Genomic DNA, 22,978 nt, shown 5'->3' with positions numbered 1-22,978 from the left:
GCTGCAGAATGAAGGCTCACATAGCGTAGCTCCCGCAGGGAGCTCACACAGGGTACTGCTGCGTGCACAACTCATGATTTATGCCATAGATGAAGATTCGTCGCACGAGGACAGAAACATGGTCTAAGTTAAGAACCCCAGAAAGTCGCTTTCGGACTTGAAACTCGTTCATAACATAGTCTGCAAAACTGACTTAAGCCTTTTTTTTGGTCTTAGACTTAAGTCAGCTTTGTGAATACGACCCCTGATGATCAGCATTTCAGGTGTTTTGTTGATTTTTGTCAATCAGTCGACCAGAAACTCACTGAACGCAGGCGTGCAAGTCAGACCTAACCTCAAAGCCATGCATCCCTGCAATAACACGGATAGGCTTAGCCTAAAGCAAGGTGTGGGATTAATTTTGTTCCTGTTTTTTTTCTTCAAGGATACCAAGTTCTCCTGTTCAGAATACAATCCTTTCTATGGTAAGTATAACAAAATAAAACTGTTGTCAAATGGACCACATTATCAAGGTCACATGATCAGCTGTGCAGTATATTAGCCCTAGCGCAGTTAGTTAAGAGGTTGTACAATAGGTAGAAGTATGGTAAATTAATGTCTTTGATCAAATCAAATTAAATGCCAGTAAGTGCTGCTCCTCATTCACCCTTGTTTCCCAACCCTAACCCTAATACTGATTCCAGATATTAAATCAAGTCAGTTGAATTGTGTCCCTTGTTGTTTTTTCCCCCCAGTGCCTTCAGATGAAGACGATATCTCAGACAAGGCTACCACGCATCTTGCTGCCATCACTGTTTGTCTTCTGTTTATTGTGATCTGTTTTGTTCTGTTAGCTGTTTTACTGAAACACTGTTATTCAAGGTAAGGAAAAAAAAAAACTACAACAGTACTTTAGTTTAATCACCCATTTTGAAGCATCTAATATGTGTAGTTAATAATGTTGATGATTACTAGCAAGTAATAACTGTTTATAACATAAAACGTGTCATGGTCTTTATGTCATGGTATATTAAGTAATTATAATGTTTCTCATAATCCCTATAGTTAGATTATTGTGCATTATTATTGTTTAGTTGTAATATTAAGTATTTATAGGAGAGTCGTATCTTGTATTTAATTTATTGTATAAGTGTCACTAATTCAAATCTAATTATGTCTGGACTAACAGATTTCCCATGTAGTTCATTCAGCATACTTACACATACTGTATATGTAATATTGTGAAGTGTCTGCTGATTCATGATTATTTAAATGTTCATGTTCGGGTTAGGTATGCATTATTCTTTACTTCATTTGCAATTAATAGCGCATGCTGTGTCTGTTCATATGTAATAACATTTGAATTAGACACTTATTAACTGAAAGATCTATCTTGTTGCTTGTGCTGTAGTAATGAAGTAATTACACATATGGTTGCGTAGTTACAATACAATAACATGCTTCATTGCAAAATGAAAAAGCAGAACTACACTATATTCACACATGCAATTACAATGTACAGTGTAGTTAAAGAGACAGTGTTACTTATTATTTTTGTTATCTATACTAAAAGTGCTCACCCCTGTTCACTGTGTGCTTATTGGTTCACAGGAGGCAGCCCATTAAGGACCTTAAAAAGCATGACAACATGGAAAGAATATCTCTACCTCAGATAAAGCACCCAGGTAAACCCAATTCAAACAAGCTTTTGTACCAATATGTGCTGTAATGATTTGTATTGCATATAGAAAGGCATTCATATTTCTAGGCTCATGATGTGTGTGCTGTGTGCTTCTTTTTGTTTTCTCATGCAGTTTTGCTGAGTGAAATTATTTCTGTTATAATAAGAGACTCTACACATGACGCTTATTATAAATGATAAACCCCGAAGGTTGTATTTGTGAGCTACTATTAAACATTATAAAAAGTGCACAGGATGATCTACACAGTAGAAGATATACTACGATTTTGACAATTCCAATGTCAGTACTCTGTGTGTAATGTCAGTACTCTGTGTCAGTCCTCCGTGTGTGATGTCAGTACTCTGTGTCAGTACTCTGTGTGTAATGTCAGTACTCTGTGTCAGTACTCTGTGTGTGATGTCAGTACTCTGTGTCAGTACTCTGTGTGTAATGTCAGTACTCTGTGTCAGTACTCTGTGTGTAATGTCAGTACTCTGTGTGTAATGTCAATACTCTGTCTGTGATGTCAGTACTCTGTGTGTGATGTCAGTACTCTGTGTGTAATGTCAGTACTCTGTGTCAGTCCTCCGTGTGTGATGTCAGTACTCTGTGTCAGTACTCTGTGTGTAATGTCAGTACTCTGTGTCAGTACTCTGTGTGTGATGTCAGTACTCTGTGTCAGTACTCTGTGTGTAATGTCAGTACTCTGTGTCAGTACTCTGTGTGTAATGTCAGTACTCTGTGTGTAATGTCAATACTCTGTCTGTGATGTCAGTACTCTGTGTGTGATGTCAGTACTCTGTGTCAGTACTCTGTGTGTAATGTCAATACTCTGTCTGTGATGTCAGTACTCTGTGTGTGATGTCATTACTCTGTGCCAGTACTCTGTGTGTGATGTCAGTACTCTGTGTCAGTACTCTGTGTGTAATGTCAGTACTCTGTGTGTAATGTCAATACTCTGTGTGTGATGTCAGTACTCTGTGTGTAATGTCAGTACTCTGTGTGTAATGTCAATACTCTGTGTGTGATGTCAGTACTCTGTGTGTAATGTCAGTACTCTGTGTGTAATGTCAGTACTCTGTGTGTAATGTCAATACTCTGTGTGTGATGTCAGTACTCTGTGTGTAATGTCAGTACTCTGTGTGTAATGTCAATACTCTGTGTGTGATGTCAGTACTCTGTGTGTGATGTCAGTACTCTGTGTGTGATGTCAGTACTCTGTGTGTAATGTCAGTACTCTGTGTGTAATGTCAGTACTCTGTGTGTAATGTCAGGTGTTTGAAGTTTGATGATGTGTTGATCTTCTTTCAGACCCTCCTGTGTGCCACTCTGAAACAGAAGTCTCTGTGGAGCAGCTGCTGGAATATGTAGTCTGTATGAAGAAGCTGGGCTGGAGCTGCGAGGACAGAGAAGAGGATGAACCAGTCGGACTGAGGAAGGAATATCTGGTAGGTCACGTGATATAGCAACTGACAAAGAGGAACACTGTTAGTCACAATGAAAGCTATTTTTACTACACAGATGTTCATTACTTTAATACCAGGCATTGCAAAGTGCTTGCCATAAAATTCTGGTGGTATTTACTGCATATAACAGAAAATGTGTTGATTAATTGTAGATTCAAGTTCAGACTCAGGGATTTGGAATAGACAACTGTATTACAACACCACAGTTCTCAAAAGGGCAAATAGTAATCCAGCATGCTTTAAGTATGTTTATAATACAGCAATAACATCACTTTTTGAGCATTGTGGTACTTCTCAGCACTGAGGTGTGATTCTTGGCATGAACGATTGAATTCAGTGTGTTAAAGGAAATTCTGTCTTGTGTGTTCTATTTTTCGTTTCATGTTTTCTTCTAGAGTTTGCCAAAGCAGTTTCCCTATGCATGCAGTGCTGCAAAGCAGCCATCCAATAAAAAGAAGAATCGCTATTGCAATGCCATTCCTTGTGAGTAACCAAAGCACTTGTTCTTCATAAAAAAATAATCATTCTTTCAGACTAGCAGGTTTACATACCAGGGGGCAGCAAACAGTGAGAATGAAAAGGAAACACACAGCAGCTTCATAGTACTGCTGCAGGAGCTCATCCGAAATAGCTGGGACAACCCCAGCCCTAGTTACAAATGGTTTTATTAAAGAATGACCTCTCATGAAATGGAACTACAAAAGGAAATACTGGAGATAAAGATAAAGTTAAAACTAAGGATTTCTTTTCCAGATGATGCCTCCCGTGTCTTGCTGAAATGTTTCAATGAGGACCCCGATTCTGATTACATCAATGCAAGCTTTATCAATGTATGTGCTATGTTGTTTTTTTACATAGATAAAACTACGAATGTTCATATAAATATATTGCTAAGTATAGAAAGGAAGTAAAGTATCTTACATCCAAAACACATGTTATTTATTTTTACCTGAAACTCCCTCCTGTGTCGTATCATTTATTTTCTCCTCCCACCTCCCCTTTCTCCATCGTCCACATACAGGGGGAATAGCCATCAGGAGTTTGAAAATCCATCTTCTTGTCTCATTAGCATTCATAGTATTGTCGCTGCCCCCCCCTTATCTTCTGTTGAAGCTATTTTGGTTCCTTCCCTTATAAATGTTTACTATGGTAAATTTGCACAGTAATTTTGCTGTTTTCCCATGGTCATACTGTGCATTTATCATAGTTCACTGTGGTTTTCCATGCTTTTTAATATGCCTTACCTGACCTGTCTGGGTTTTACAGTCCTTACCTATGCTTTACCATGCTTTCACTGTGCTTTATCGCACTTTGCTATGGTTTTACAATGCTAAACATTTATAAGGGTTAGTTGTATTTTATACAGTTATTTCAAACACAATTGACGTCAAAGTTGCTGCTGCTTGCTGGTATGACATCACTTCCTAGGTTATAGCTCAGTTTCACCTGAATGGTCTTATTGCAATTGCCTAACCACACAGTTAGTGATCAGATACCAGGGCTCTAATTATGCTGCTTGTGCTAATAAGAAGTAAGAACATGTATTTTTAAAACCTTAGTTAACACTCCTTTTAACAGGACCAGGTAGAAATTAAATGAGATTGGTTTGTAACTGCTTCAAATTATGTTGTAACAAACCATGCTTGTATCTTGTAGGGATATGAAAAAACAAACTGCTACATAGCAACACAAGGTACAGTATTTTATTCCTCCTTATTATGAGAAAATGCTGTCATTGAGGGCTGTGTCCAGTGCACACTGTCGCTTTGCCCAGACGTATGCAGATTCATACTTTTATACACATTTTTAAATGCCAGTACTAGGGATTAGGGTTAGTCTCACTCAGAACAGAAGCCAGGTCTCTATTAATGTTACCGTGAAGATTACAATCACTTTCTCTTTGACCTCTTTTCACTGTTATGATCAACTTGCAGTTGACCTTCCCTTAAGTAAAGGTCAGACCCCCCCCGCCCCTGCTTCCAGACAGCACAGCCCCCCTGCTCCCAGACAGCACAGCCCCCCTGCTCCCAGACAGCACAGCCCCCCTGCTCCCAGACAGCACAGCCCCCCTGCTCTCAGACAGCACAGCCCCCCCTGCTCCCAGACAGCACAGATCCCCTGCTCTCAGACAGCACAGATCCCCTGCTCCCAGACAGCACAGCCCCCCTGCTCCCCGACAGCACAGATCCCCTGCTCTCAGACAACACAGCCCCCCCTGCTCCCAGACAGCACAGATCCCCTTCTCTCAGACAGCACAGCCCTCCTGCTCCCAGACAGCACAGCACCCCTGCTCTCAGACAGCATAGATCCCCTGCTCTCAGACAGCACAGCCCTCCTGCTCCCAGACAGCACAGCACCCCTGCTCTCAGACAGCACAGATCCCCTGCTCCCAGATGCACTGCCTCTGATTGTCCTCTGATCGCAGGTCCTCTGCCCAGCACGGTCACAGACTTCTGGAGGATGGTGTGGGAGAATAACTCCTTTGTCATTGTGATGCTCACCAGCTTGGTGGAAAAGACCAAGGTGCACACTCCATTTTTCACTAATTTCATATTGCAGTACATTCATTGCATTGCATTCATTCAGTTTCATTTACCAGCTTTAGAAATTACCACTATGGTGTTGCAACTATAATTTCAGCTCCATCTGCAACGGTAGCGACTTTGAGTTAGTAAATAGAGGATCTCAGATGTTACAAAAATTGCATGCCCCAAGAGAAGTCAGAAAGTGGTTGAAAGGGGACGTTTTTGCTGCAATAGCATTTTAAATAATGATCTAAGTGGAATTATTAAAAGGGAAATGATAAAGAACACAGATAAGAAATAATGTAATTAAAAAAAATTACAGCAGCTGATATCACTAAGTATTACTGCCGTCTTGCAGAAGTTTACAATAGTTTTATTGGCTGTTTAATTATCTAATTAACTATTTATCTCCCTCAATATCGGTACTTTTTTCTGTAATTTATATGTAGCTAGAGATATGGAAATTTGCAATAACAATATCTTTTAGTGCCTCCATAGAGCAGCAAATAAATGCTGTACGGCTTGTTTCTTTTTGGCAGAAAAAATGTGAGCAGTACTGGCCAGAGGACTGTCAGACTTATGGAGACGTCTTTGTGTCCTTGCAAGCTGAAGAGCAGAGCACTGAAATAACCACACGGACATTTGATCTGCGGAAGGTAACTGGGCTGGAATCCAGTGACAATGGAGGGCCATTCATTGTGCTAACATTACAGCATGCTGACCCTTCATTACATCGTTATGGAAGATTCTAGTTGTCACAACAAGGCAATGTTATAGGGATAGGCAAAGGTGCTGACCCTTGTGATGTGTCACCTGAACATGGTATAAACCTGTTACAAAAAGATATATGAGAAATGTCAATTATTATTATTATTATTATTATTATTATTTATTTCTTAGCAGATGCCCTTATCCAGGGCGACTTATAGTCGTAAACAAAAATACATTTCAAGAATCACAGTACAAGTAATAATACAATGAATAGCATAAATAAAATAACTACTAAAAGCAACTTTCTTCTACATGTTCTTAGCTTGTTATAAATAAGTTTTTTTCTTTAACATTGTCTTAAATAAAATCGCAATACAAAAAACTAGAAAAGTTAAACCATGTAATACAATGGGATACACAATATATCTGCTGTACAGGTAATGCCGATGTTCAAAAAACAAACAGAATATTGCAGCATTACACAGTCGTTTCCTGTCAAGTGCAGTGGCACCATCATGCTAATTTAATCATTTTAGAAGTAGCGGTTTCTACTCCGCTCCATGTCTGCCAGTTTGTTTTCTCTGACGCAGTTTTGTATGATCACTTGGGCCAAGAGCATGCGCATTAGACAGTTTGACGTCACTTGATTGGCTGAGGAAGGGCGCTAGGACCAGAAATACGCTCGCTACAGTTTTCCATGCACATGTCAAATACAATGTCGCTGTGTGCAAAAAATAAAACCATGTCTGCCGAGCGAACTTGTCATGCGAGTAGCAAGTCGAATAAAGCCGTTTTCCAAACCGTTTTTTGGGGCGAATTTGCTTGTGCGCACAAGTTTTAGCTTGTTAAAAAGCTGGATGGAAAAAGGGCTTGTGACTCTGTCTTGGAAATCAAGGGTGGCTGTGTCCCCCCTCTTTAAAGAGAAGCATGTTTGTCAGGGTACAAAAATGGCGCATCATATTTACCCACGTGTTGGTCCATCTCTTTAAGCTGCATTTCAGTCATTTTCCCCCAGCAGATAAGTCTTGCACATTTAGATCAGTGCACATGAGCTCCCCTCCCTCCTGCACCATCGTTGAAACGTGAGAGTGCACCAATGCAAAGCAGCTTCAACACGCCCGCAGCTTTAGGATCTGACAGGCATCCGATATTACCATGACTAATGTAATCAATGAGAGTATTGAGCAGCCCGTGACATGCGATACCTGTTGTTTGCCTGTTTGTTTGTGTATTGATTAACCTGCTTCTCCAAGGTTAGTGGCTCACAACACAGAACCGTGAAGCAGTTCCATTACAGTGCCTGGCCTGATCACGGGACTCCGAGGAAACCACTGAGCCTGCTCTGCCTGATCAGACAAGCAAACAGCTGGCTCTCTGCCGGGCCCATGATCGTCCATTGCAGGTATGCATGCATTCACACTGAGAACAGTCAATCCAGACTAATAAAAACAATTCCTGAGAATGGTCTGCTGTTCAGGACATTTTTATAAAAGAATGCTTGTACCTTTACAAAAAACAAGCTCATGGCTTCCACAACAGCAGATGTCCTTTTCATTGTGAAATCTTTGAAATCAAGCAAAGGCCATTCATAGAAGTAAAAATAACTAAAGCATTATTGTAATATGGTATCTTATTCAGACTCCAGTAGTTAGAGTGGTGGTATTTAAATCCACCATTATAAAGGTTTAGATCATTAAAATAGAGCAGACAGAGAGTGGGGAGCTGCAGCATGAGCAATTTTGAAAGTTAATATTAGTGTCTTAAAATAATCCCTTTCAAATGTAAATGCCTTTACGCAAACTAAGATCTTTCACAGGATGACAGCCACATACTAAACACCAGCACAGTCTCTTTATTTCAAGGGCTGGAGAAGGAGCTGAAATCCCGTTAGATGTGCCAATTAGTCTGCTACCATTAGACAGCTATAGTTTAAATTTCCCGACATCTAATTTTAGATGTCTACCTTTTTGTACCCACATTATTTAATGATTTAAAATAAACTCTGCAGGGATTGCTTACCGTTTTTTTTAATTTTTTTTTTTCAAATTCAGCATAAGTTTTGCTTAAACATAATTATTTGTTGCTATTTTTTTGTACGTTGGTTTGCATGACATTCCATGGCTACCATAATCCCTGGCTCTCAATCCAGACAATGATGTCTGGGGTAGGGAGGGGTAGGAGGAGGGAGCAGGATTGCAGATCTGTATATGGAAGGGTGCAATGATCCTTTACTAACTGCTTACTCTAGATTCAAAGTAATTGTAGCTGACAAAATCATTCTGTTGCACCTCCATTCGCTACAAATGCCTCAGATGTGCAGTTTCGAAAGAAACACATGTTACAGCACACATGTATTTTCATTTTGAAACGTGAGATCTGGTACTACTTTAGGTTAAAGGAAGCTCTCAGTTTATATGCCTTATTCTTGGGTTATCTCTTTGCACTTGTACACCCTGGGTCATTTCACCTCAGCAGAGTTTTCTTGGTTAAAGCATTTGACAATAGCATGTCAGACAATAGCAGCTGATTGGTTATTGATAGGAAAGAAGCCAGTGAAGGGGTGGGGACAGTTTCACTATCCAGGTGAAATGTTTGCTATGTTCCTTTCATAACTGCACATTTCAGACCTATAAAATGAATAGATGTGCCTGGCGGTGACATTTTATGGAACTATTCTGTTAGCTACAGTTACTTTAAGTAAAGTTGATAGTTGTCTATTTTATTATTATTATTATTTTTATTATTTTTATTGCATTTATACAAAGCTTTGTATACAAAAATATCACAAAGCCCCATATGCTGGGTTAACTAGCTCTGAATAATAGATGAACCTGACTCTGTGTGTGTTATAGAATGGAATAGAGGAATTAGGCTGTGGATGTGACTACTAATTCAGACATTTTTATTAAAAACAAAAGTTCAACCGCAGAAACTTGGCGCCAGTAACGTTAAATGGATTCAATGTCTTTTACCTTGTTCGGATTGTAGCGATTTTATTTCTTGTATTTTTATTTCTGAAATATGTTAGTAATATTTTCTTAAAGGTACCAGTGTGTGCTTTTGTTTTGTTTTGCTTTCTGAACATTGGAATTAGCTATGCACAGAATGACATCTGTACACAGGATAAAATGCACTGGAATGTTTGCAAATACTTCACTGTGATTGGTTGATTTATGATATGTGATTTATAATACTTCTTTCTGTCCTGGATTAACATCAAACAAGCATTTGTCCTGCCCTGATTGAAATATTATATCTATAGCACATAGGAAGCACTGGCAGTAAAGAGGAAATACAAACACGAAACAGGAAATCTGAAATCGGAAATCTGAGATTTGTGTTCTTCCTTAAAACAAATGTCAAATCAGCAAAACAAATTCATCACAGTCCAGAAGTTAATGTTCAGGAATATGCAAGCCAAGCAGAATAAATCAGTGTAGATTTGTATATATCCCTTTATGTAAATCATGCTTTCAGTAATATATTTTAGAGCTGTTCACTTCAAGGCTTGCTTACTAGAAGTACAAAGTAATTTCTTAACTGGCAGGTGTAAAATGAACACTGGCAGCTCTGTGATCAAACACAAGTTTATGAGTGGTAAATAAATCTGAAAGTTAATCACAGTGGTACCGTCCCTTTATCCAGTGGAAGGTTTGAAGGTGATTGCACAGGGTCAAGCAGCAGACTCCATCCATCAGTGGTGCTTCATCAATAAGCCCATGTGACATGTGTAGCACGGTAATGCTTTGCCATGTGTTAAAGTGCAGGGATTGGACGCACCGGTGCTTTCATTGCGATAGACCAGCTGCTGCACGCGGCAGAGGCAGTCGGACGAGTGGATGTGTTTCAGTGCATTTACAACATGAGGAAGCAGAGGAAAAATATGGTCCAGACAGAGGTGAGGTCAGCTGCTGTGGGTTACCTGTCTCATAGGTTAGATTGCAATGGCTTGCTGTCGCTCTACTGAAAAGCTTCCCCTCCACCTACAGTAAGGCACTCTGAAATATACATTCTCTATTGCATTTCTGACAGGTTCCCTCTGACAAATGGCTGTGATGTGTTGAATATATCAACCTATCTGTTGGCTCAGCTGACAGCTGTCTATTAGCTTAACTGTTAAGATGGACTTGAATTGGTGTTCATTTCTTTATGCCCTGAATTGGTGTTCATTGTTTATGCTCTAACTCTTTCATTTGTTACAGTGGCACTTTTGACTCGCATCTACAGTCAGCTCTCACATATCCGACCCTATAAAATGTTGACTTCAGTGAAGGTTAAACGCGTGTGATGCATATCTGATTATTTCACTTTGGCCTGTTCTAACCCCTTGTATCTTTTTTGTGTTCCATGCAAAATGGAAAATATCAAAAATATATATCTGAAAGGACTGGGTTTTAAAATAAGTAGGCTTCCATTTAGATGTACTGTATTAGTTTTGTTGGTACAGTACTATATTTAACAGAAGTAGTATTTTAATTCAGAACGATATGATTCTGAAAATATCACTTGCCAAAACTAAAGCAATGACATGTTAACTGTAATACAGTACATACTTTTAAATCCAGTAGGTAGCGGTATGTAAAATTTTTCATTAACAACCTAACAGCAAAATGAAATCTAAATGTTACCCATGCACAGAACTGCGTAAAACGTAAAAGGCAGTGCAATTTAGCAAAACCAAAAGAGTAATAAAAACAACAAAAAGTTTCCAGAATTAAAACAGTATCCAAAGTCAGCATTGAAAATTGCAGAATATAGTGCACGATAAGGCCCTAATGTCACAGTTCACTTGTAAATGAAAATGCACAAAAGCAACAAAAATACATCACAGTATCTAAAACTGTTTAATGACTAACTGTTACCCTCGCTTGTCTCGTTCACTTTGTTTTGGCTGCATTTTCGTCAGGTGAAACTGGAGGAAGTGCTGTGTAACTGCACAATATAAGATTTGGCATTAGAGAGAATAAAAAAAAAAAAAAATGCAGGCTGTGGTGGATATTCAGATAAATTGTAACATTGAAGAGATGGGCTTTGTATCAGAAAACTGGTGACAGAGTCTGAAATCGCGTGTGACAGATAAGTGCATTCATTTGTTACATATATATAATGGGGATTGATTTTATTCTTAATACAAGGGCGGTAAACGCGACTGACGTGTATCTGGGTAACGGATATCCGAGTGCTGACTGTAATTTAAACATACATAATTAATTATGTTTATGGAATCTTGTTCATATCTGCAAAAGTGTTTTTGCGTTAGCCTTGATCATCCACAGGCCCACATTCTATGAAGAGAAGACTAAAGCTTTACAAAGTCATGCATTGCCTGTTCTTATCACAGTTAATCCCGTCTCTCTAACCTCAGCTGTTTTTTTTTTCTCTCCCTTAACTATTTCTGGGCTCTTCTCCCCTCCTTGCTTCCCCTCTGCCTTTTGTCTTTCTGCTCCACACCCTGTGCTCCCTCCCTCACACTGTCTCTCCCCTCTCTCTAATCAGGAGCAGTACTTGTTTGTCTATGACGTGCTGCTGGAGTCGCTGCTCTGTGATGTCACAGAGGTCCCGGCTCAGCAGGTTCATCGGCGAATCAGGGAGCTTCAGGTGGTGAATCCCAGGACCCGCGTCACTGGTTACCAGAAGGAGTTACAGGTAAGGCCATATTGCATGCCAACCTGTGGCACTAATGCTGGTGTGAAGACAGGGCAAAGGATGTTACCAAAATCAGTTCACATGTCTGACTGCGCCTGTTTCTCGCCAACTTAGGACGCCGTAATCAGACGCTAACAAACTTTTTCCCTAGCGTTACCGCTGTCATCAAATTTGTACCCAGAGTGATATAAGAACATGTAGCGCATGCATTTATAAGAGACCGCGGAATTACTTTATAACCTGACATGAAGCTTCACACCAGTCATGTGTCGTTACATTTTTATAAGAGTAAACTGTTATTTCTCGTTAGTATTCATCGAACTCTTTATAGATTGATAGATGTTTTACCATAGTTTACCCTGGTTTGTTTTTTTAAATATGATTTACCATACCTCTGTGGCTTTACAGTGCTTGTCTGTGCTTTACCATACTTCCACTGTGCTTTCTTACACTTGGCTATGCTTTTACAGTGCTAAACATGTATAAGGGTTAGTTTACCATGGCTTGTTTTTTAAATATGTGTTACCATAATTCTCTGGTCTTTACAATGTTTTATGCTTCACCATGATTTCACTGTGCCTTATTACACTCTGCTGTGCTTATACTATGGTAAACTTTAGAACTGCTTTCTTACAATAAAAGATCTCAATTCAAGGATTGCACTGACATCCTCTGGTTTTCCTGCAGGCTTTGAACAAACTATCCGAAGTTTTCCGGGTCAGACCACACAAGGAAGCCTTAAAGCCCACGAATCGTTCAAAAAACAGGGATCCCTACATTTTACCAGGTAGGGATTACAAGGTTGCTGGGTGCAGACTGCTGTAACAGAATCTTACCTGGCATTACTTCACTTTGTTTTTGGATCCTTCCTCGTTTTCATTTTGATATCACGGTTAAGCATAGTGAAAAGTGCATTTCAGTATGTATCTGTGTTTCTGCTTGAAATATTTGAACTGCTTAATAAAAAGGTGTGTCGTCCTCCCCCCCAGCGGATCATTTTCGCCCTGCTCTGATGTCCTTAACCAATGATGATGGGTCACCAGGCTACATCAATGCAGTTTTTGCAGATGTGAGTGTATGCCATATATCGTGAGAATTCACCCATGTAAACAGAGCATTATCACATAAGAGGTTTCAGCTTAGCTCTTTGGAGAAGCATCAGTCTCACTCATTTTAGTAACTTTTCAGTATCAATTTTAGCAGTCTCACTGAATATCACAAATCTCACTCGTTTGGATGATCTGATTTTGAATCATCCACGTCACAAAAACTAGCCACACAATTTAGGGCAGCTGACAGTGGGTATTGAGACTGAACCACTCTCACCTTTCATGAGCACCAAAATTCATCACGTGCAATGAAAACCTCTTAATAGAACCTTCATTTTGACCGCTTCAAACATATGAATAATAAAAAGCTGTATGTTATGTATTCAGAGAATAGCAAACTGACTTTTTTTATCACAGTTGAGTCAATTGACTTCTCATATTATTCCAGTGCCATCAAGCCAACCATACAGTACCTGAGTGCTCAGTACTCAAGCTGTCGTTTCCAGTTGCTTGTCAGATTGTTTAGCTCTTGTGTCATGTATTCCAACAGGGCTTCACAAAGAAAGACAGCTTCATCATTACACAGTTTCCTCTAAAGGACACCGTCACGGATTTCTGGGCTCTGGTTTATGATTACAACTGCACATCTGTTATCATGATGAATAGACATGAAGATCTAGACGAGGTTTGTTTGATTGTTAGTCTTTAATGATATGGGCCATATTTTCAAAGCATTTACTCCTGTCTTTACTAACTCCTGTTTTTTTTAAATAGGTAAAACACCTGTTAATTTTACAAAACTAGAACCAAGCAACTAAGTAATATATTTCGGGTTCTCTTCAGCACTCACACTCTTGTAACAGCTGTACCATGAGTTAATTAAAGAATGGGGGAAATACTTTGAAATTATGGCCCAGTGTCCTGGGCCTTGTCCTGTTGTAAGAAAATTCAGCTAGTGCTTTTGAACAGAGGTGTATGCTTTGCTTGCAAGACTTAAAAATATATATACTGTATAAATACCATAAACACCTACAGGACTCCTACCAGTGTGACACCTGATTGCATTTAAAGTCTTACATGACAGAGAATAACATTTCATCTATCTTTTTAGATGTCTATTTTACAACATAAGACATTCCAGGTTGGTTCCTTGGACACACTATGGACATTAATGTGTATGTAGCAGGGCTGAGGCCATAAACATAAGGAAGGGGCTTCTGTGATTGGTTATTGTAAATATGAGTGTTATGATTGTAGAAATAAATAATAGTGGGATTGGTTTTAATGGGGAACCTCACGCTCTGTGTGTAGCAGCCTGCCTGCTGTGTTTAGTTGCGGGAACGAGAAGCATGTGTGTGTTTACCAGCTGCGAGTGGGAAAGGGTCCTGAGTATACAGATCAGTGCTGCTGTAAGCCATAGGGGTCAGAGTGCTGCTGCTGCCGAAGCATCGGTCCGTCTGCGCTGCTGAATGACTGGGATCAGGAAACGTAGCTGAGGCTGGAGTTGGGTGAACTGCCAGAGGGACAGGGAGTTAGTTTCGGGATAGTAGATCCCACCCAGCAGACAGGTGTGGACGCGGGACCTCCATTTGCTAGCGGAGTAGCGCAAGCTGTTTTCACTGCACCTTTATTTTGATAGTTTTTTGTACAACGTTTATTTTGCCTTTTGTATACTGGCCGTATGTCCCACGTGAGCTACCATTGCTGGTAGCGTCATGTGGGATTCCTGTGAATGTAAATTTATTATTATTATTTATTATTTATTTCTTAGCAGACGCCCTTATCCAGGGCGACTTACAATTGTTACAACATATCACATTATACATTATTTCACATTATACAGATATCACATTATTTTTTACATACAATTACCCATTTATACAGTTGGGTTTTTTTTTTACTGGAGCAATCTAGGTAAAGTACCTTGCTCAAGGGTACAACAGCAGTATCCCCCACTGGGGATTGAACCCACAACCCTCCGGTCAAGAGTCCAGAGCCCTAACCACTACTCCACACTGCTGCACGCCTGTGGGGCGTGTCAGTTCCAAACTTCTCCTGTCAATCCATCAGCGAAAACGCATCTACGTCCTCCAGAGAATTAAATCAGGTCTCCTATCATCACCTGTAGCGAGACCCCTGTTACAGTGTAATAAAGGGGTCAATAATTCAATACTCGGTGTAGCAAGCTGTTCTCAAATTTTCAAGTGTTCTCTTCTTTAATTCTTCCACCACAAATTTGTAATCCAGGAGTCTTAGACAGGTTTGTCCGAACAGTCCTGTTTGATACACGGCAGGGATCTGCTTCCCCCTGTCTCGGTGTCTCTGCTTCTTTCACCACGGTCCTGGTATCTCAGGCTGTCACCATGTCTTCCCCGTGCAGATTCTGCAGCTGAGGTTTACTTGGTGGTTTCCTTCAGTCAGGGAGCCGCATTATTGGGCTTTCGGAGTTTGAGAGCAATGTGCTGTTTTTGGGGCTGGGTTTAGTCTTTTACTGGTAGCAGTCTGTGGTGCACTCTCTGTATAAGGTAATGATTCAAGCCTTTGTAGGTACTGTCAGAGAGGCCTGTTTCATAATATTGTTTGACGGTTGGAAACTTTGCCTTTACTTTGAGAAGTTTCCTGACTGTTTGCTGTCCTTTCTGTGACCTCTTGTACTTGAAGCAAACAAAGTCCTATGTGTTGTAACACTTGTATAAGAGTTCCATTACAGAGCCAGGTTGCCCATACTTATTCCTACTTAATTAATTAGTCAGGTTGCCAATAACAAATCAGTCTACTGGGAGTACCCTGCTGTTCTCTGCCACTGTGCCGTGACATTTCGGTCAAGCTTCTTCGAGGTCTGCTTCACTGTGAACAAAAAAGGATCCTTGGCTGATTGTGAAAAGAATGTGCTGAGCACATCTGAGTATCTAGTGATTTGTGCTTTTCACTCTCTTTCATAAACCAGACTTTCCCATTGTTTTGGCCGAGGCTGGGAGACTGCACTCACGGACCTTTTTGTATCAGTATCTCTTCTGAGGAGCAGAAGGCTGGATTTACATCAAGAACGCTGATGCTCAGTAACACCAAACAGGTAACTCTGCCCTCGTGCCATCTGCAAAGCTTCTAGTGGGCAAGAACAAGAGGAGTGTATCAGAACCCACGGGCATTTCTAAATATAATGCCCGTCCTGATGAGTTAAAAATACTGACACCAGCATAGACACGTAGGTTAGTGGTTCACGTCCAGCCCTTGCCTTTCAAGTCAACCCAAAAGGCTGTGATGCCAGGCCATTACAATACTATAGTGTATTTGTATAGGGTGGTATACAGACCATTGTAGAAAAACAAATCATAAATGTCACAGCAACAGTGTGGAGACCTGGAGCCCATATGAACTGAGCCGGAGGAGAGATTGAGCAGCCCTGTCAGTTAAGAGAGGGCTACTTGGGTCTATGTAAAGGTTTTTAAATTGTGTAACAGTTAGAGCATGGTTGTGTTGCAGAATTGCTGACCCCTGCTGGTGAGAGAAGGTAATGAGATATAGACTTTAGAACTGCTTGTTCACATGGATGTGGTCCTTTTGTACAGAGGTGAAGATGCTCGCTTAGAGACCACAACAGGTTTTTATCCTAACTCTGTTATCATGAGTGCTGGGACAAACACTGGTTTTTCACATTCGAATATTCTTTACTTTGTAATTAGCTGGATTAGCTGGAAAACAAGTGTATAATTTGTACCATAGTTACAGTAAAAAAAAAATGACCTGGTACACCACCACATTGAGAGAAACCATCTTACATAGCAGAATATGTGTTATTTATTTCAGTTGACGTTTATATATTGTTTTCCATATCTATTATATGAACAAATACAAGCATGGTTATTTTTGCCTCCTAATACTTTTCAAGCCATGTTGAATATTTGTCTTTCTTGTTTTTGTTTGTTCCCTTTAGAGAATGCACCATGCGCGACATATAAAAATGTTACAGCTGGACGACTGGCCAGTGACAGACCCTCTGCCCATGTCCCGAGACACAGTCATCCACATGTTAGGAGACACTGAAGACTGGCAGAGGAGGAACAATGGCGGGGCTACACTGGTCATGTGCCAGTAAGTCAAAAGCAAAACCAATCTTAAGCCTGTAACTGCCATGGTGACTTCAAATGTATTGTACAGATAAACCAATTTGAAGGAAAAGGAATTAAGAACATAAGAACATAAGAAAGTTTACAAACGAGAGGAGGCCATTCAGCCCATCTTGCTCGTTTGGTTTTTAGTAGCTTATTGATCCCAGAATCTCATCAAGCAGCTTCTTTAAGGATCCCAGGGTGTCAGCTTCAACAACATTACTGAGGAGTTGGTTCCAGACCCTCACAATTCTCTGTGTAAAAAAGTGCCTCCTATTTTCTGTTCTGAATGCCCCTTTATCTAATCTCCATTTGTGGCCCCTGGTCCTTGTTTCTTTTTTCAGGTCAAAAAAGTCCCCTGGGTCAACATTGTCTATACCTTTTAGGATTTTGAATGTTTGAATCAGATCGCCGCGTAGTCTTCTTTGTTCAAGGCTGAATAGATTCAATTCTTTTAGCCTGTCTGCATACAACATGCCTTTTAAACCCAGGATAATTCTGGTTGCTCTTCTTTGCACTCTTTCTAGAGCAGCAATATCCTTTTTGTAACGAGGTGACCAGAACTGAACACAATATTCTAGATGAGGTCTTACTAATGCATTGTAAAGTTTTAACATTACTTCCCTTGATTTAAATTCAACACTTCTCACAATATATTTGAGCATCTTGTTGGCCTTTTTTATAGCTTCCCCACATTGTCTAGATGAAGACATTTCTAAGTCAACATAAACTCCTAGGTCTTTTTCATAGTTCCCTTCTTCAATTTCAGTATCTCCCTGTGGCAATGTGCCCTGCCCCTATGTGCATATTATGTGTTGTGTGTTGCGTGCGTGTGTAAATGTTGGTGTATAGTCATTGGTACACGGGGATATAAACGGGTCTGTGTTTCATGTGTATTTAAAAAGTGTAGATTTGTATTTAGGCACGAGGAGAGCACAAATCACTTCACGTGCTGGTTAAATGTAATATGCGAGCACAGGGTTGCACAGAATTAATTCACGTGCTGGGATTCAAGTGAATAATTAATTAGTAATTGAATCCCAGCACAACAGTATATATAGATGCACGTTTCTTTCACTCAGGGTTGGGTGTTCGAAAGTGGAGAACGGGTGAGAGAGAAGGAGAACGTAAAGGAAAATAATATCTATAAGTGTTTGTACTCACCGTGTTTGTTTGTCTCTCCGTGCACCGTTTGTTAAGTGTTTAGTACGTTTTGTTTGTCTGTTTATTTTGGCCGCAAGTGCCGTGTCCCCTGTTTTGTGTTCAAACCTTTTATTTTCTGTTCTGTTTATTAAATGCTGAGCGAAAGGATTCGCTCAGCTTCACCAAACCACACCTCTCTGTCTGTTTATTTCCTGCATCTGGTCTGACGCCACCCACTCCGGCCGTCTTTGTGACACTCCCATATGATATTTATAAAGCACATTTTTATTTCCTGCATGAAATACTTTTTTCTCTATTAAATGTCATTTGCCATGTGTCTGCCCAGTTCTGAATGCTGTCTAGATCATTTTGAATGACCTTTGCTGCTGCAACAGTGTTTGCCACTCCTCCTATTTTTGTGTCGTCTGCAAATTTAACGAGTTTGCTTACTATACCAGAATCTAAATCATTAATGTAGATTAGGAATAGCAGAGGACTTGATACTGATCCCTGTGGTACTCCACTGGTTATGTCGCTCCATTTTGAGGTTTTTCCTCTAATCAGTACTTTCTGTTTTCTTCATGTTAACCACTCCCTAATCCATGTGCATGCATTTCCTTGAATCCCTACTGCGTTCAGTTTGAGAATTAATCTTTTATGCGGGACTTTGTCAAAAGCTTTCTGGAAATCTAAATAAACCATGTCGTATGCTTTGCAATTATCCATTTTCAATGTTGCATCCTCAAAATTCAAAGCAGTCGGTGCAGAACTGTGTTACTGCCTTGAATCGTGCATCCTTACAGTTTTATGAATCGGCGAGGGATGTTGATATTAAACCGACTCCAGGCAGTGATACACGGAACAGATTCGGAATGCCATTGGGTCCAATTGCATCTCAAGCAGCCCTGCCATAGTCTGAGCAGCAACTGAAGATGAAGCACAGAGGTGTGTGTTGGAGGCTTCATTTCCTACTGCACAAGATCATCAGACATTTTCATAAGAGCTAGTTCAAACAGAGAGCCTTGCTGGGTGATTGGCAGGTCAGCAAAGAGTAGCAGAGCAGTGGGAAGCTCTGGCTCCACTATTATTATTATTATTGATATTGATAATAATGATAAACTTTACCGTTGCTGCTTCTCTGCAGGGACGGGGCCTCCAGGAGTGGGCTGTTTTGCGCTGCCAGTCAGATCCGTGAACAAATCAGAATGGAGGGAAAGGTGGATGTGTTGCAGGCGGTGAAGACACTGCGCAGCAGCTGTCCAGAGCTCATCAGAGACATGGTAAGCGGAGTGTGAGTCATCACAGACCAAATGCGAAACAGCAACACAGCTGTAGGTTTATTTCCCAGATTCAGGGGGTTATGAAAGAAAAGGTGGGCCAAGTATGAGATTCACTTTCATTGCAAACACGTACAGAGTGTCCTCCTCATAATCGCAGACTGCATTCATCTGTACCCTCTGGAGTATATAAAGAGGCAGACAGCCCCTGATCATGCTGGTAAAGCAGAGCAGGAGAACATCACTGTGGCTGCCATGTTAGCTTCATAGTTTTGCTTGTCTCTTTCTTTCAATTATATTTCTCCAGGAAGGATTTAATGACATCTCCTTATTATGTTGGAAAGAAAAGAGGTGGATTTTAACAACACTTTATTTATCTTCACAAATCAATGCAAAGACAAAACAGTTTTCAAAACATTGGCAAACAACAGATTTAGCAAAGAATAAGCCATCCATGGCTTCTGTTAATCAAGCACACTATTGTGCATATAGTTTAGGGATCTCACAGTCTAACTAGCTTGGCCCAACTCAGCTTGCACCATAATTACATGGAACAAAAGTCAAACCGGAGCGAGGTTAAATCTAGCACAGTGAAGTCAAACAGAACACATTGCACTGCATAATAAAAGCACAGAATGCACCTTTATGTTTTGAGCTTCGAGTCACTGACGTTTAGACATGACTATTAACTAATGCACTGCCTGCCACCCGGCAGATTGAGTCTCCCAGCGCCCCTTACCGAGAGCGGTCCAACACGGGAAACTGAATGCAAATGGCATTTCTGCACTTGTCAGGAATCTACACATGGAGACAGGACACTTAGCTTACAGCGGTAGCATTTGGATAATGTAATCAATTAAAAATACAAACATTTCCACTCTGTACAGGAGCAGTACACGTTCTGTTACCAGATAGCAGTGAGGTGTGTGGACTGTCCGAGACTGACCGGAGCATGAAGGATCACGCAGTGAAGCCCCGCAACTGGTTAACTGGACTGTAAAGAACTCTGAAATCCGATGCCCTGCAGTGTCTGTACAGTGCAGTGTGATTCATAAAGAACACACCATATTAAAAATATATTCTTGTTTCAGGATTTAAAGCAGACAAACACATACAGTACAGGGGTATTTTCAGTTGATGTTAACGGTGGTGGATCTAAATGCTGTCAATGCTAAAGTAATTAATAAAGGGCTTTACGAATCAGACACCCTTCGGCTCATAATAATTTCAAGTTTAAAAAGATGAAAAACTCAGGAATGCTGGTAGTATTTAGACTCATGAGGCTAGATTCTCAAAGAAATTATCTCTAAATTGCCATTAGCACAATTTTTTTAATAAAGTAAAAACACACCCAATAAAGATATAAAACCTGAAAAAAAGCAGCTCCAATATTCAAAAAAGGAGCTCTCAAGTTGTTTCCTATTCATTTTAAAATTGTATATGTTGTTTTTTCCTTTGAGACAAAAATTGTGCTGCTGAATATCAGGAGTAAATAGCATTGAGAATGTAGCCCATTGTGTTGACGGCATAGTGAACGAATGGTAAAGCATAGCATTTTAAAGAATAGTGAGGTATGGTACAGCATATAAATAAATAGTATAACCATAGTGTAACCATGGCACAAGCATGATAAGATTAAAGAAAGTACTGTGGTAAACTTTTATAAGGGTACACTTTGCCCAAGACTGGCATATATCAGCACCTGCCCCTCATGACATTTTTCCTGAAACACAAAAGACATGTCCTGTTAAAATGTTGTAATCATATACAGACGCGCTCAAATTTGTTGGTACCCCTCCACAAAAAACGAAGAATGCACAATTTTCTCTGAAATAACTTGAAACTGACAAAAGTAATTGGCATCCACCATTGTTTATTCCATATTTAATAGAAATCGGACTTTGCTTTGGATTTTTTATTCAACATACTATTGTAAATAATAAAACAAATGAAAATGGCATGGACAAAAATGATGGGACCGCTAACCTAATATTTTGTTGCACAACCTTTAGAGGCAATCACTGCAATCAAACATTTTCTGTAGCTCTCAATGAGACTTCTGCACCTGTTAACAGGTAGTTTGGCCCACTCTTCCTGAGCAAACTGCTCCAGCTGTCTCAGGTTTGATGGGTGCCTTCTCCATACTGCAAGTTTCAGCTCTTTCCATAGATGTTCGATAGGATTCAGATCAGGACTCATAGAAGGCCACTTCAGAATAGTCCAATGTTTTGTTCTTATCCATTCTTGGGTGCTTTTAGCTGTGTGTTTTGGGTCATTATCCTGTTGGAAGACCCATGACCTGCGACTGAGACAGAGCTTTCTGACACTGGGCAGTACGTTTCCCTCCAGAATGCCTTGATAGTCTTGAGATTTCATTGTGCCCTGCACAGATTCAAGGCACCCTGTGCCAGGCGCAGCAAAGCAGCCCCAAAACATAACCGAGCCTCCTCCATGTTTCACTGTAGGTATGGTGTTCTTTTCTTTGAAAGCTTCATTTTTTTGTCTGTGAACATAGAGCTGATGTGACTTGCCAAAAAGCTCCAGTTTTGACTCATCTGTCCACAGGACATTCTCCCAGAAGGATTGTGGCTTGTCAATATGCATTTTAGCAAATTCCAGTCTGGCTTTTTTATGTTTTTCTTTCAAAAGTGGAGTCCTCCTGGGTCTTCTTCCATGGAGCCCACTTTCGCTCAAAAAGCGACGGATGGTGCGATCAGAAACTGTCATACCTTCACCTTGGAGTTCAGCTTGTATCTCTTTGGCAGTTATCCTTGGTTCTTTTTCTACCATTCGAACTATCCTTCTGTTCAATCTGGGGTTGATTTTCCTCTTGCGGCCGCGCCCAGGGAGGTGGCTACAGTTCCATGGACCTTAAACTTCTTAATAATATTTGCAACTGTTGTCACAGGAACATCAAGCTGCTTGGAGATGGTCTTGTAGCCTTTACCTTTACCATGCTTATCTATTATTTTCTTTCTGATCTCCTCAGACAACTCTCTCCTTTGCTTTCTCTGGTCCATGTTCAGTGTGGTGCACACAATGATACCAAACAGCACAGTGACTACTTTTCTCCATTTAAATAGGCTGAATGACTGATTACAAGATTGGAGACATGTGTGATACTAATTAAAGAAACTAATTAGTTTGAAATATCACTATAATCCAATTATTTATTATCTTTTCTAAGGGGTACCAACAAATGTGTCCAGGCCATTTTAGAATATATTTTGTAGAATAAGCAATAATTCATCTCTTTTCACAGCTTCTTTGCTTTATTCTATGACATACCAAAGGCATGCAAGTATACATGATAAAATAGCTTTTAATTTCATCACTTTTCAGGAGGAATGCAGCATTATTTCAATGAGCTGTAAGGGTACCAACAAATTTG

General features: G+C 40.1%; 1 protein-coding gene across 1 annotated transcript in view; it reads left to right on the top strand.

The window, feature by feature from the left end:
• The window catches only part of LOC131737761 (receptor-type tyrosine-protein phosphatase alpha-like), a 34,870-nt gene extending 14,078 nt beyond the window's left edge, over nt 1-20,792 (top strand). The window contains exons 8-26 of the mRNA XM_059028850.1: nt 425-464; nt 735-861; nt 1,591-1,664; nt 2,973-3,109; nt 3,523-3,610; nt 3,881-3,957; nt 4,784-4,820; nt 5,553-5,650; nt 6,192-6,308; nt 7,617-7,765; nt 10,126-10,261; nt 11,860-12,009; nt 12,697-12,796; nt 12,999-13,078; nt 13,609-13,743; nt 16,006-16,131; nt 16,993-17,150; nt 19,455-19,590; nt 20,475-20,792. Of these exons, the coding sequence (XP_058884833.1) occupies nt 425-464; nt 735-861; nt 1,591-1,664; nt 2,973-3,109; nt 3,523-3,610; nt 3,881-3,957; nt 4,784-4,820; nt 5,553-5,650; nt 6,192-6,308; nt 7,617-7,765; nt 10,126-10,261; nt 11,860-12,009; nt 12,697-12,796; nt 12,999-13,078; nt 13,609-13,743; nt 16,006-16,131; nt 16,993-17,150; nt 19,455-19,590; nt 20,475-20,543 (2,034 nt within the window). The 3' untranslated portion in view covers nt 20,544-20,792. The remainder of the gene's footprint in view (nt 1-424; nt 465-734; nt 862-1,590; nt 1,665-2,972; nt 3,110-3,522; nt 3,611-3,880; nt 3,958-4,783; nt 4,821-5,552; nt 5,651-6,191; nt 6,309-7,616; nt 7,766-10,125; nt 10,262-11,859; nt 12,010-12,696; nt 12,797-12,998; nt 13,079-13,608; nt 13,744-16,005; nt 16,132-16,992; nt 17,151-19,454; nt 19,591-20,474) is intronic.
• Nucleotides 20,793-22,978: the final 2,186 nt, after the last annotated feature.

The sequence above is a fragment of the Acipenser ruthenus genome, chromosome 1 (assembly GCF_902713425.1).
Source record: "Acipenser ruthenus chromosome 1, fAciRut3.2 maternal haplotype, whole genome shotgun sequence".
Taxonomy (NCBI): domain Eukaryota; kingdom Metazoa; phylum Chordata; class Actinopteri; order Acipenseriformes; family Acipenseridae; genus Acipenser; species Acipenser ruthenus.
Note: the sequence above shows the minus strand (reverse complement) of the source record. Positions and strands in the feature narration are given on the sequence as shown.